The sequence below is a fragment of the Muscardinus avellanarius genome, assembly GCF_963383645.1.
Source record: "Muscardinus avellanarius genome assembly, chromosome: 15".
NCBI classification, from domain to species: domain Eukaryota; kingdom Metazoa; phylum Chordata; class Mammalia; order Rodentia; family Gliridae; genus Muscardinus; species Muscardinus avellanarius.
The window spans coordinates 66,975,805-66,989,793 of record NC_137801.1 but is presented as its reverse complement, the minus strand read 5'-3'; the positions used below and the strand labels follow the sequence as shown (position 1 = coordinate 66,989,793).

At 37.4% G+C, this 13,989-nt stretch overlaps 1 protein-coding gene across 3 annotated transcripts in view; it reads left to right on the top strand.

The window, feature by feature from the left end:
* Window positions 1–13,989, top strand: part of EXOC6B (exocyst complex component 6B) — a gene marked incomplete at both ends in the record, with an annotated part of 525,714 nt that overhangs the window by 346,530 nt on the left and 165,195 nt on the right. For all 3 annotated transcript variants that reach the window (XM_080712088.1, XM_080712087.1, XM_080712086.1), the window contains one exon: window positions 11,396–11,537. In XM_080712088.1, coding sequence (XP_080568214.1) covers window positions 11,396–11,537 — 142 coding nt within the window. The remainder of the gene's footprint in view (window positions 1–11,395; window positions 11,538–13,989) is intronic.

Here is a 13,989-nt window from a genome sequence, read left to right as displayed (position 1 = left end):
ATTTGGAAACAGGGTCTCACTAAGTTGCTGAGAGCCTCACTAAGTAGCTAAGGCTGGCTTGAACCTGTGCAATCCTCCTGTCTCAGCCTCCCAAGTGCTGGGATTACAGGTATGCGCCACCACATCTGATTTAGGATATATATTATAATTTTATTCTGGTTTTCACTAAACCACATATCTATCACTTCTTTATCTTGATTATTTTTTGTTTGAATTTTGCTCTGGTATTATTGATTCATAGCAAAACTCTTAAAGTTGTTTCTAGTGGTATTATTGTCTCAAAATGTTCATGTTCTGATTAATGGCTATATTCTTCATATTTTAAGTTTGAGTTAAAAATAAACATGTATCATATGTATATGTAGTTTGTGTGTGTGTGTGTGTGTGTGTGTGTGTGTGTGTGTGTTGCTGCGTATTAAACCTAGGGGCATGTAACCACTGTGCTACACCAAGTTCTGTTTTTCTTTTGTAACAGGCTCTCACTAGGTTGCTGAGGGCCTTGCCAAGTTGCTGAGGCTGGCTTTGAACCTGCAATCCTCCTCTCTCAGCCTCCCAAGTACTGGGATTACAGGCATGCACCAATACACCTAGCTTTCATTTTTTATAAAGTAAAGATTTTTGCCAAGATGATAATGGAAATCAAGACCAGATCATATACAGCTATTGGCCAGGGAGAAATTCTTTACATGGCTCTTATAAGTTTTTTCTGGTTTGATACAAATTAGTAAATTAAAATGATTCTTTTTAGAGTCTAATTGTACAGAACTAGTATTATATTTATCTCATAGTCATACAGAGTCTAAGAATAAGGGCAAAACTAACATCAACCTACTATAATAAAGTTTAAAAACAAGTGTGGCAAAAATAAAAGTGATCTTCTAATTTTTTTTTTTTTTTTTTTTTGCGGGTCTGGGGATGGAACCCAGGGACATTTGACCTCCGAGCCACACTCCCTGCCCTATTTTTTAATCTTTATTTTGAAACCGGGTCTCACTGAGTTGCAGAGGGCCTCACTAAGTAGCTGAGGCTGTCTGCGAACCGTGATCCTCCTGTCTCAGCCTCCCAAATGCTGGGATTACAAGCGTGCGCCACCACGCCCGGCATCTACTAATTTAAATGTCTGCTAGTGGTAAAGGAATGGACCTGGAAAAAATTATGTTAAATGAGATTAACCAGTTACAGAAAGCGAAGGATCATATGTTGTCTCTCACATGCAGAAGCTAGGGGATAATCAGGATACTTCAGATAACGGAGGAGAAACTTCGGTGGAACCAGGGAGGTGTTCTGGGGGAAGGGGTGGGAGGAGAGGACCAATGAAGAAATCACTTCCATCGACAGTATGTTTATGTGTGAGAATACCAGGGCCAATCTCAGTGCCATTTATGGGGCAGGGGATTGGGAGGGAGCCAGGGGAAGCTCGCTCACCAAGTGCCGTGTGTACGTACGTCACTGTCACCACGAACTGACTGCATGATGTGGGACTCTAATGCACCAATACAGTATTAAAAAAAATGCTTGCTAGAACTGCTCGTTGAGGCTCATAAGTTAATCTAGAGCCTCTCTAGCATCTTATCTGAAATACATGGCACACAAAACAAAAATGTTGTACATGCTAATAAGCAGGAAATAATTGAACTATAATCAAAAGTTGAAAGAGTCAACAGAAGTAAATCATTAGATGATCCAGATATTGGTGGTGGCAAAGAATCCAAAATGGCTGTGATTAACATGTTGAAGAAAGGAGAGGAAAAAATGGAGAAAATGTACAGAGATAGAGTATTTGAACAGAGATTAAAAATCAAATGTGTACTCTATACTAGCCAAAAATTCACTATATAGATTATTTAACAGCAAACACAAAGACACACACACGTACACACACACATTTACACACATGCACACACACACACACACACACCAAGGCACATCATAAATAGGGGCTTTTGCTCCAATAAACCCATTGTAAATTTGAAATACTATAAGGAAAAATATATTCAATATACTTGGTCCACCAAGCATCATCCCTTAGCAACACGCAGAGCACTGGTTGTTTAGCGTCCTGCTCACGTGGCTGGCTGGAGCTGTGGCTCAGCCCTGCTGCCCAGCAGCAGAGAGTATCCTGCCACTATCACTCGCCTTATAAAAGATCCAGATTCAAAGTACTGTTTCTACTGAATGTGGGCTGTTTTTGTATCATAATAAAGGTGAAAAAGTGTAACTAAAACCATCATGAACTAGAGACAGCTTCTGTCTGTGTATATGTGAATCCATTTAATCATCATAATAGATACAGAGAAACCATTTAACGACATTGGACACTGTTTCTTGAAAATAACCTATAAAACAAAAATTAAAAAAAGCTTTCCAAGTTAATAAAGATTATCTATGAAAAGCTTGTAACTAACATTTTACTTAATGGTGAAAGGCTAAATGTTTTGATTACTGGTTCAAGGCCAGCTTCAGTAATTTTGTATGGCCTTCAGCAACTTAGAGAGACCCTGTTTCAAAATTTTAAAAAAATTGCTAGGTTTGGTTATGCACTGTAATTCTCATACGTGGGAAACTGAGACAGGAGGATCTCAGGTTCAAGGCCAGCCTCAGCAACTTAGTGAGACCCTGTTTCAAAACAAGACATAAAATTGGGCTGGGAGTTTAGCTTGGGCTAGAATGCTACTGGGTTCAATCTCCAGTACCAAAATATAAAAATTAAAAAAAAAATAGGTCTTGGGATGTAGCTCAGAGGTAGAACATCCCTAGGTTCAATATCCAGTACCACATAAACACACACACACACACACACACACACACACACACACACACACAGAACAAGACAAATATATCTGCTCTTCCTATTCTAGTTCAACATCCTACTAGCGCTAGCCAGAGCAATAAAGCAAGTAAAATAAATAAAAAGGCAAGTAAAATGAATAAATAAAATAAATAAAAAGCATGCTGATTGAAAAGGAAGTATTGATCATTTGCAAAATCACAGGAACAAGATCAGTATGAAAAGCAATTTCATTTCATTTCTCTCTACTAATAATGAAAACTGAGAAATGGAAATAAAAAATTAACATATAATATAAAATTGGGAATTCCATTAAGTAAACCAAATATGTGTAAAATTCTGAAAATAATACATTGCCAAGGAAAATTAAGGAACACTCAAATAAATGGAGAGCTATTATCTTCATGGTTCAGCAGACTCAATACTACTACTACTACTATTATTATTATTATTATTATTATTATTATTTATTATCATTATTTAGTACTGGAAATGGAACCCAAGAGCATTCTACCTCTGAGCTACACCTCCAGCCTATTTTTTATTCTTTATTGTGAAACAGTCTCACTAAGTTGTGAAGGGCATTACTAAGTAGCTGAGTTTGGCCACAAAGCTGTGATCCTCCTGTCTCAGCTTCCAAAGTCCAAAGTACTGGGATTACAAGTATGTGCCACCACACACGATGACTTAATGATATTATTATTATTATTATTATTATTATTATTATTTTGGTGGTATTGGGGTTTCTGATAAATAATATATAATCTATATCAGAAGCCCTTCTACATCTGGGCTACACTCTCAAAACTACCATATATATATATAATTTTTTTTTGAAACAGGGTCTCTTAAGCCAGCGTGGCTGGCTTCGAACCTGCTCCTGTCTCCGCCTCCCAAGCGCGGGGATTACAAGTGTGCGCCACCATGCCCGGCGACTTGATATTATTAAGATGTCAAATCCCATAAAATTAATCTATAGTAGTTCTTCTCAACCAGGCTTGTGGGTGACAAGCCCTAATCTTTCACAACATTTATTATTGATGACTTGACATTTCTTCTCTAAATGTAGAATAGTACTAGCTATATACTAACCCTGGGGGAAATGAAAAAATATTTACTATACTTATTTCTGCAACTCAATTCTTTCATGAAACCTCAGCTGAGATGTGCTGATATCACTATGAAAATGCCAGCTGGCTTCTTTGTAGACATTTCAAACCGATTTTAAGATTTTTGTAAAAGACCAAAGGGACTCAAGTATCTAAAACTATGATAAAAAATAAAGTTGGAAGACTTTATGCTGCCTAATTTTTATTCTTATCATAAAACATTAGTAAATAAGATAGTGAAGTATTGATATTAGGTTAGAGAAAGAGATCAATGGAACAGAATATAATGTCTTAAAACACACCCATATATATGGGGAAACAAATTTCTGGTCATCAGAAAACTCCATTAAGAAAGCAAAAAGTAGCTGGGCATGATGACGCACGCTTTAATCCCAGCATTTGGGAGGCCAAGACAGGAGGATCGCGGTTTGAAGACAGTTTCAGCTGCTACTTAGTGAGGCCCTTTGCTACTCAGTGAAACCCTGTTTTAAAATAATGAATTAAAAAATAGGGCTAAGGGTGTAGCTCAAAGGTAAAAATGCCCCTGGGTTCTATCCCCAGTACCACACACACACCAAAAAAAAAAAAAAAAAAAAAAAAGAAGAAGGAAAGCAAAAGGTTACACAGGAATGTGTGAAAACATCTCTCTGACTATGGAGTCATATGGATATATAATATATAAATCATAAGGTATATAATCTATATCAGAAAATTGTAAGACTTTGTACAAAGCCCTAAAAGTGGTAGGCAATTCCCACTTCCTCATCTCTAACATGGACAATAAACTTAAATGATTATTTTACAAAAGAATATATTCATCTTGCCAGCAAGCACATCAAAATATGTTTTAACAGCATACTCAGAAAGAAATACAAATTGAAGCTGTTATAGAATACCACTGTGTTTTGGCAAAATGGCGAGAACTAAAAAGATTTATAATGCCAAGTGTTGAAAAAGCTATGCAGTATCTCTCTGCATTGCTGGTGGAAGGGAGAAATAGTAAACCACTCCGATCATCCTTGGCAGTTTCTAATAGAAGGAAGTACACCACCACTCCATGGTTCAGGTATTTGTCCAGGGAAAAACGAATATTTCCACCTAATGACTTTATCCATAAATGGAAAGAATTCAAATGCATTGGAAAAGAAAACAATAAACAAATTTCAATGTCTTTGTACCGGCTCAGAAACGAAAAAGAACAAACTATGGATACTTGTAACAACATGAATGAATCTCAAGAATGTTAGGTTGAGCACAAGAATCGCGCATGAAAGATGGCAGTGCCTTAGGGCTTTATTGTGTGTGTTTAAGTGTGCAACTTGATACTTTATGTTATGAGACGCATCAGACAAAATCTTATTTAAAATGAACTCCCTAGCCGGGCATGGTGACGCACGCTTGTAATCCCCGTGCTTGGGAGGCAGAGACAGGAGGATCGTGCTATTTCGGAGCCAGTCTTGCTGGCTTAAGAGACCCTGTTTCCAAATAAAAATATATATATAAAATAGGTCTGGGAGTGTAGCCCAGAGGTAGAAGGGCTACTAGGAACCCCAGTACCACCAAAATAAATACATAAATAAATAAAATAAAATGAACTCCCTAGGCAGTACAAGTTTATTACCCTGTATCCTGATGCTGTCCATTAGATTTCTAGATTTGTTCACCACACACAGCTGCTACTGGGGATGCTCTGACCCACATCTACCATCTTCCTTCTTATCCCCTCACCTCTCCACCATTGGTAACTGTGAGTTTGTTTTCTATCTCTGTATATTTGAATTAATTTTTAGGTTTCACAATGCATTATTTCACAATGTGGTATTTTTGTTGTTGTTGTTTGATTTCACAATGCATATTGACCTCTAGTCTCGTCTATGCTGTGACAAATGGAAAGATCTTGTTCTTTTTCACTACCAAATAGTATTATGGGCCACATTTTCCTTATATGTTCATCCATGTATAGTCACTTAGGTTGCTTGTAAATCATGAATAATGGGGAAATGCTACAATGGACATGGGATGCAGAAATTTTTATGAGTTGATCATTTCATCTCTTTGAGTATAAGTCCACAAGGGGGGTTGCTGGGCCTGTAGGAGTCCTTTTCTATAATAGGAAGTTCAAAAAGAGACAAAACTTAATCTTCTGGTCTTCAGGTCAGGAAAGTAGTTATCTCAGGTTATGGGTGGCTATCGATTTGAAAGGGGCACGAGGAATTTTCATATTTATCGAAACGTTCTCTATATTTTTATAATTTCATAGATTTTTACATGCATACATGGCATCAAACTATACCTGAGATTTATGCATGTACTGTATGTAATTACATAAATTCGTAAAAATCACACATGGCAATAGGTGATTTCAAAAGCAGTTCTGTGCCTTTTGAAAAATAACTGAGAAAAAGAAGGTGAGAAGGTGGGGAAATCTCAAAACCAGGCTTCGAGCGCCCTGACTCCTGTCCATGTCTGGGGTTAATACTTCCAGATCTCTTTCCATTATGGTTTCTCCTCTGAATCTCTTAATTTTTCAGGACAAATTAAGTGGGGATTTTTTTTTCTTATTCTATTTTTTATTTACTAAAGGTTCACCATCTTATTGTAGACTACTCCTGTAGTTCCCCACATGTTTTACCAGGGTATTTCAACCAGCATCCTGGGCTTCCTTTTCTTTAGCTGTTAGGAAATATTCGCTTGTCTAGAATGGGAGGATATTTCTATGGATTCTCTAGTTGAATCTCATGGTGTTTCTTGAGCAGGACTATAATGCTTCCTAAGACATGGGTTCACTTGCAGGAGAATCCACCTAGGAAGGATGTGTGCGTTTTAAGGTGATTTGAGTATAAGGTGCAGTAGGCCAGGCCATGGGGGTTTTCAGCACATTCTAGGAACGAATCTCATATAACGAGAGCATAAAGAAGTTTCAGAACTTGATCCTCACAGGGCCATTCATGGAGCACGCATCCCATGGAAGCAGGAGGCCTGTTTCTCTAAAAGCCTCACTCATAGCCAGGAGATATTAAGGGGGTGGGGGGGTAAAATGGCTTACAGAGGCAATACTAAAATTCAGCTTCCGCGGCCAGGCAAGTAAGGCAGGATCCCTATTAAGGGAAGTGTCTATAGAAAATGTAAGGCTAGATCTAGTGTTAGGAAACAGAGCCACAGCCAGCAAGGTGATTTCAGAGCAGCTGGTCCAGGAGGGAAGGCTGACTCCACTCCTCCCTGAGTACCTCTCAGCGTCTCGCTGGATCCGTTTCTGTCTGAACTTTTCTTTCACTGTGAAATAAGTCAGGGAGTAACTAGAGAAAGATAAAGTGTGACACGCCAAAATGTAAGCAAGTGATTTCTGTTCAGAAAGCAGCACTGAGAGGTGGTATGCAAGGTCAGCTTTCTTCCATGGAATACCTCTTGCCTTTATTTTCATAGTTCTTACTTTGAAACCTGCTGAGGTTATCCACAGGAAGAGAAATTTTTGCTCTGACCACTTGAAGTCATTTAGCAAGATCCCTGATGATCTGGAACCTGGGATCTGTTCCTAGGTCGACGAAGAGCCGTGGTTGGAGTCCAATCTAAACAGCGGCTCTGGACTCGCATTCTTTCGATGCCTCCTTTGATGGGGAAGGTGGGGGTTCTTACTCAATATCCTGGCCTTTAAGATTTGACTGATTTTTATCCTCCTGCCCTCTTCATTCCCTTAGCCCCAAATCATGCAGCAACGGAAAGACAGAGCAGCTATCTGGGAGGCAGGATCAAACGATTAAGATTCTTCAGAGTCTTACAGGGCTGCATTCAAATTCTAGCCTCACCACTTACAGACTGTTTTCAAATGACTTGACCTCTCTTTCTCTGTCTTTATCTGTATATTAGGGAGTAAATACCTCATGGGTAGAATTATATGAAAAGAATTGGAAGAATTATATGAAATGATATTTTCAAAGTATCTAACTCCTAGGGCATGCTCAGTGCCTGGGAGTGGGCCCTGAGGGGCTGGTTGTGGTGCTGCTGATGAGGGCAGCCTTCCCCAGGCTTCTCACCTCTGCTCACCTGGGTTCAGTACTGTGACAGAGAACTTAGTACCGCGTAATTGAAAGTGAAGAACATAGCAATTGGCAGTAATGGATACCGAGCTTTCTGCATTTCTTCAAAGAAGGCTGTACGATCTCTACATCTTTATCTTAATTGTGTTTGTGTCATTGTCTGAGTAACAGTGGATGATTCTTTTCCTTTTTCAGAAGAGAATCATATTCTCAGGACGTGAAGTTAGGTATTAGTTATATACCTACTTTGCATAGTCTTGAACCATACTTCATTTAGGCATATTGAGAGGAAAAAAACATTTTTTTTCTTGCAAATCACCTATTTTTGTTTTAGTAAGTAAACTTTTTTTTTTTTTTGGTGGTACTGGGGGTGGAACCCAGAGGCTTTCTACCTCCGGGCTATACTCCCAGACCTATTTTATATTTTATTTGGAAACAGGGTCTCACTAAGTTGCTGAGAGCCTCACTAAGTAGCTGAGGCTGGCTTCGAACCTGTGCGATCCTCCTGTCTCAGCCTCCCAAGCACGGGATTACGAGCATGCGCCACCACGTCCGGCTTTTTGTTTTGTTTTGAAACATTGTCTTGGCTTGCTGAGAGTCTTACTACATTGCTGATGCTATCCTCAAACCATCTCAGCCTCCCAAGCCCTGGGATTGCAGGAGTGTGCCACTGCACCCAGCTCATACCTATCATTTTAAGGGCAAGAACACTAAAAGCTACTGTGTCAGAAATTTGAGTATAATACAAGGCTTAATAGTATTCCATGGAGTATACATATTTTCTCATTGATGGGAATGTAAGCTAATTCTATATTCTAGCTGTTATGAATAATGCTGCTGAACTTGAGAATACAGATACTTCCTTGATGTGCCGATTTCACTTCCTTTGGGTCTATGCTCAGAGTGGAATTACTGGGTCATTTGGTCGTTCTGTTGTTAATGTTTTGAGGTACCTCCATGCTGTTTTCTGTAATCGCTATGCTGATTGGCATCCCCAACCACAGCGCGCGTGTTCCCTTGTTTCTAGATTCTTGGCAGCCCTTGTTATCTCCCATCATTGTGATGGCAGCCATTCTAACCGGTGTGAGGTAATGTCCATGGTGGTTTTATTTCACTTTTCTCTGATGATTAATGCTTTTGAGCATTTTTCATGTACCTGTCAGCCACTTGTATGTCTTTAAGAAATGTCTGTTCAGATTCCTTTGCCCATTTTAAAGTGGGTTGTTTCTTCTTGATATGAGTTCATTTTGTTTCTAATATACTAACCCCTTTTCAGGGGTATGGATTGCAAATCTCTTCCCCTACTCCTGGTTTTCTCTTTCCTCTGTTGATTGCTTCCTTTGCTGTGCAGAAGCTCTTTAGCTTGTTATTAACCCATTTGTCTATTTTTGCTTTTGTTGCCTGTGACTTTGTGGTCATATCCAAAATATCATTCAGTTATGAATTTGGTTTTCTAGAATAGGGATGTGGCCTGTGGTTTTCCTCTTTTGTATTATCCTCACCTAGCTTTGGTACTAGGATAATGCTGACGTTGTAAATGAGTTCGGAAGTGTCCCCTCTTTCAATTTTTTGGAAGAGTTTGAGAAAGATCAATATTAGTTCTTTGAATGTTTGGTTGAATCCACCAGTAATACCATTCTGAGAGTTCGCACTGGGCTTAGCCTCACAACCATGTTGAACCTTAGTTCTCCTTGGAGGGGCCTCTTTCAAGTCTTCAGTGGGCTTAATTGAAAGCAAGATATTTAACGTAAATGTCTATTATAATAGACATTTCTCTTTAGGATTTTTTATACGGCCATTTTCTATTTCCCACTTGGCCTCTAACTTACTTCCCAACTTAAGTATGTTTGTTGTCTTAAATCATCCAGAGTGTAGATTATCAGACAATATTAATAAAATCATGTAGATGAGAGACATTATAGTATTATGCTAATATAAATCTTTGCTTGTTGGTGTTATTTTTATGGTACAAAATAAGATTTTAGTCAAATATAAGTACAAATTTAGACATGCTCAGTGAAAAACTAATCAAAGACACAAAACTATAAAATATCTTTGTTTAGTTACTAGAAAAATTCATAATAGTATTTAGTGCTATTGATCATGCAATGAAGTGATACTCTCAGAAATATCTGGAGAGAGTGTATATCAGAACATACTTTACATAGATTTATTTATTTATTTATTTATTTATTTATTTATTTATTGGTGGTACTGGGGTTCCTGGAAACCCTTCTACCTCCGGACTACCCTCCCAGACCAATTTTTAAAAATTTTTTTATTTGGAAACAGGGTCTCTTAAGCCAGTGGGGCTGGCTTTCGAACCTGTGCGATCCTCCTGTCTCTGCCTCCCAAGTGCGGGGATTACAAGCGTGCGCCACCACGCCCGGCTAGAGCTATTTATAGTTAGATATTTGGGAGCCTGGTTTCTACTCATGTTCTTTTTCATATATATATATATGCATATGTATAATAAATCACCAGTGTTGATAGCTCTCATCCTCAGCCCAGTAAGTTGAAGAAGTAAACCTAAAGGGATTCTTGAATACATATAATAAAAAGATGCTCATTTAAAAATTTATCATGGTATTATTTATTTATATTTTTTCATGTAAAACCTGCTACTTTTGTTCGAAACCAGCCTTGCTGGCTTAAGAGCCCTGTTTCCAAAAATATATATATATATTTATATATATATATTTATATATATATATTTATATATATATTTATATATAATATATAAATATAAATATATATATAAATAAATATATAATAAATATAAATAAATATAAATAAAATATAAATAAAAATAAATATAAATATAAATATATATAAATATATATATATTTATAAATATATATATTTATATTTATATTTATATATTTTATATATATATATATATATATATATATATATATATATATATTTGGGAGCATTTGGGAGGCTGAGACCAGAGGCTCGCGGTTCGCAGATAGCTTCAGGTACTTAGTGAGGCCCTCTGCAACTTAGTGAGACCCTGTTTCAAAATAAAGAATAAAAAATAGGGCAGGGGGTGTAGCTCGGAGGTCAAATGCCTTTGGGTTCCATTCCCAGACCCGCAAAAAAAAAAAAAAAAGAATTTTTAAATGGGCTTTTCAAATTTATTCTCTGTGGAATATTATTTTTCAGTTTACTTAAGATTTTAAATGGTTTATCTACTGTCAATTAAAAAGAAGTGTTTCTTGACTACACAGCTGGGCTTTGTGAATTACAGCTCAGTGTTATAGCTACCCTGACGGATGGCGATGGATCTGCTATTTAAGACGATTGAGGCTAAATGCTTTAATTCCATGACTGTTGACATATAAGGGTATCAGGCTGGAGAGAACCATAGAGAAATTCCAGGCTGAAAAACTAGTGATTTAATGATTGTTGGGATTTCATTTTAATCCATTAACTTTATGGTTTATACTCTTGTATTTCAGGGAAAGGTGGCTCAAACGGCGTGTATGTCAGCTTGCAAGCATTTAGCCACATCCTTGATGCAACTTTTGCTGGAAGCCGAAGTGAGGCAGCTCACCTTGGGAGCATTACAGCAGTTCAACCTGGATGTCAGAGAATGTGAACGTAAGATATGAACGTCCTACTTGCGTCCTAGATAGTCTTTCAAAGACTATCTCGATGACAGAGATACCTTACAAGACATTTAAAAATAGGGCCTATCAGCAAGCTAATTTGAGTGCAGAACCCAAATGTGGAACTGACATATTCCCTGGCCACAAGGAAATTTGCAGTCTAGAGGGGGTTATAAGGTAGATATGCATTTAATGGATACCATATAAAGCCTATTTAACCCAAAGATACCAAGAGAATGTGGTTCCCAGTCACTTCTCTTTTAAATTTGGTTTTAAAAGTAGCTAGGTTTCATGTGTAAACTCTTCTGAGTCTAAAAAATAGATGGCATGTTCGTTTATCTTTCAGAAATGCCGTCTATTGTGAAAGACAGAGAACTCCCGATCATGGTGTAGGTTTCATTTTTCTCAGAGGCAATCAGTTGCTGTGTTGGTTAGATGCTCTGCGACATCATGATGAAGCCTGGCTTACTTGTTTTTTCTCTACTGTATTTCGGGTGTGGACTGCTCATCCTCATATATATTACATATCTATTCATTGATTAATTTCATCAATTCATCTTATTGATGAAAGGAAATTTGAAGATAGGAGCTTCAGAACACCTAATGTATTGAAAATAGAGGTTAGAAATTTGAAGAGAGGAGCCTTAGAAAACTTAATGTATTCTAATAGCTTAAAATATAAGATGAACATAAAGCATGGGTAATTGGAAAATTTTGCCAGGACTGATGAAAAGTATTAACCTACACATTCAAGAAGCTTAAAAGCCTTGAGCAGAGGCCGGGCGTTGTGGCTTCGGTGGGAGGCTGAAACAGGAGGATTACAGGTTCCAGGCTAGCCTCAGCAATTTAGCCAGGCATCCTTACCTGAGATGAGGAAGGAGGAGAACCTCATTCTGTTTTAAAGAAAAGGGCTTTGCGGTAGCTAGCCCAGTCAGTGCTGTTGATTTATAAACTCTGAGGAATGACCAGAAATGGCTGACTACACGTTTGTATTTTTGTGTGTGTGTGAAAAAAAGTATTCACTAATTTCAAATTTCAGAAAAACATGCCTGTTTAAACATGGTTACTTTAGAACACTAACAGCCTGTCCGTAAGCAAAAAGTATGGTAAAGAAGCAAGAATATCAGTTCACAAATAGCATTATACCCACTTCTTCAATTATACCACTGGATATACTGAAAAATGTCGTGTAAGCTCTAACCTTCTAGACAGCTCTGGTTTGTGGTGTGATTTGCCTGTCATGTTTTCTTGATTTCTACCTTTAAAAGCATAGGTCCAAAGGATAAGATTTTATCATACCGAATCAAATGCATGTCCAAAGAAAATTCCTCCTTTTTAATGCACATGGAATCTTTTTATTCTGATTTTTTAAAATATGGTTTCATTGGTGCATTTGAGTCTCACATTATAATGTAAACCATGTTGACAGCAACATACATGGACATAGCACTTGGTGGCTCCCGAATCTACCTTTTTGTTGTTGTTTTGGTTATCAACCATTTGAACCCTCAATACCAAATTGTCCTTAAAATTTCACATTACATATTTATCCTTTTTTCTGAAAAAAGTATAGATTAAAATTAATTAATGCTGATTTTTAACATGCAAAACTCTGCATTTTTAAAGCAAATAAAAGAAATAAAAGTATAGTATCATTCCAGTAAGTAAATGCCAATAAAAATGACATCAGAGCTGAGCATGGTGGTACAAACTTGTAATCCCAGCATTTGGGAAGCTGACAGAGGGGATTGCAGTTTGAGGATGGACTTTTTGATAAAGTTAAGAAATAAAGAGGGATGAAAGGTGATAAACTGAAACATGCCCCTTAAGGAAGGATGGGGGGTGGGCAAGAACAATGAAGAGTAAGAAAAATGCCCATCTTATTGCTTGATTCTGAAATGCATTTTAATTTAGAGAATAAGCAGCTTCTTGAGAGGGCTACAGGCATGTCAGTTCCTTTGGTGGAGAAGCAGCTTTCAGTTAGGACCATGAGATAGAGAGATGATTTAATGAAAAGGTGGAAACACAACAGTTTGTTAGCCACATAAAAGAAGTTCCAAAGAGCCAGTGTTTTCTCCGAAAAGCTACTCAGTATTTGTAATACCCTTCAGACTTAGGATCAACTCGAGGCTAATATTTGAAGGGCAAGGCAATGCCGCTAATAGTCACGATATCATCATTGAAATTTTCCTTGTATATATTGTCGAGCCACCAAGATTCATGGATTTAGAATTTAATGTTTCATGTCTGATTGGCAGTAATTTGTCTGTCAAGAAACTTTCCACGGACATTTATTTTACTTTAAAATAAAGAACTCTATTCTGTGTCTTTCCCTATAACACCCCTTCATTTTTTTTTCTTTAGATGCTCAGTGGTCTATAAAAAATCTTAAAGAAATGATACATAAAATTCAAGTAACTATACAGAGGCGTACAAAAGCAGCC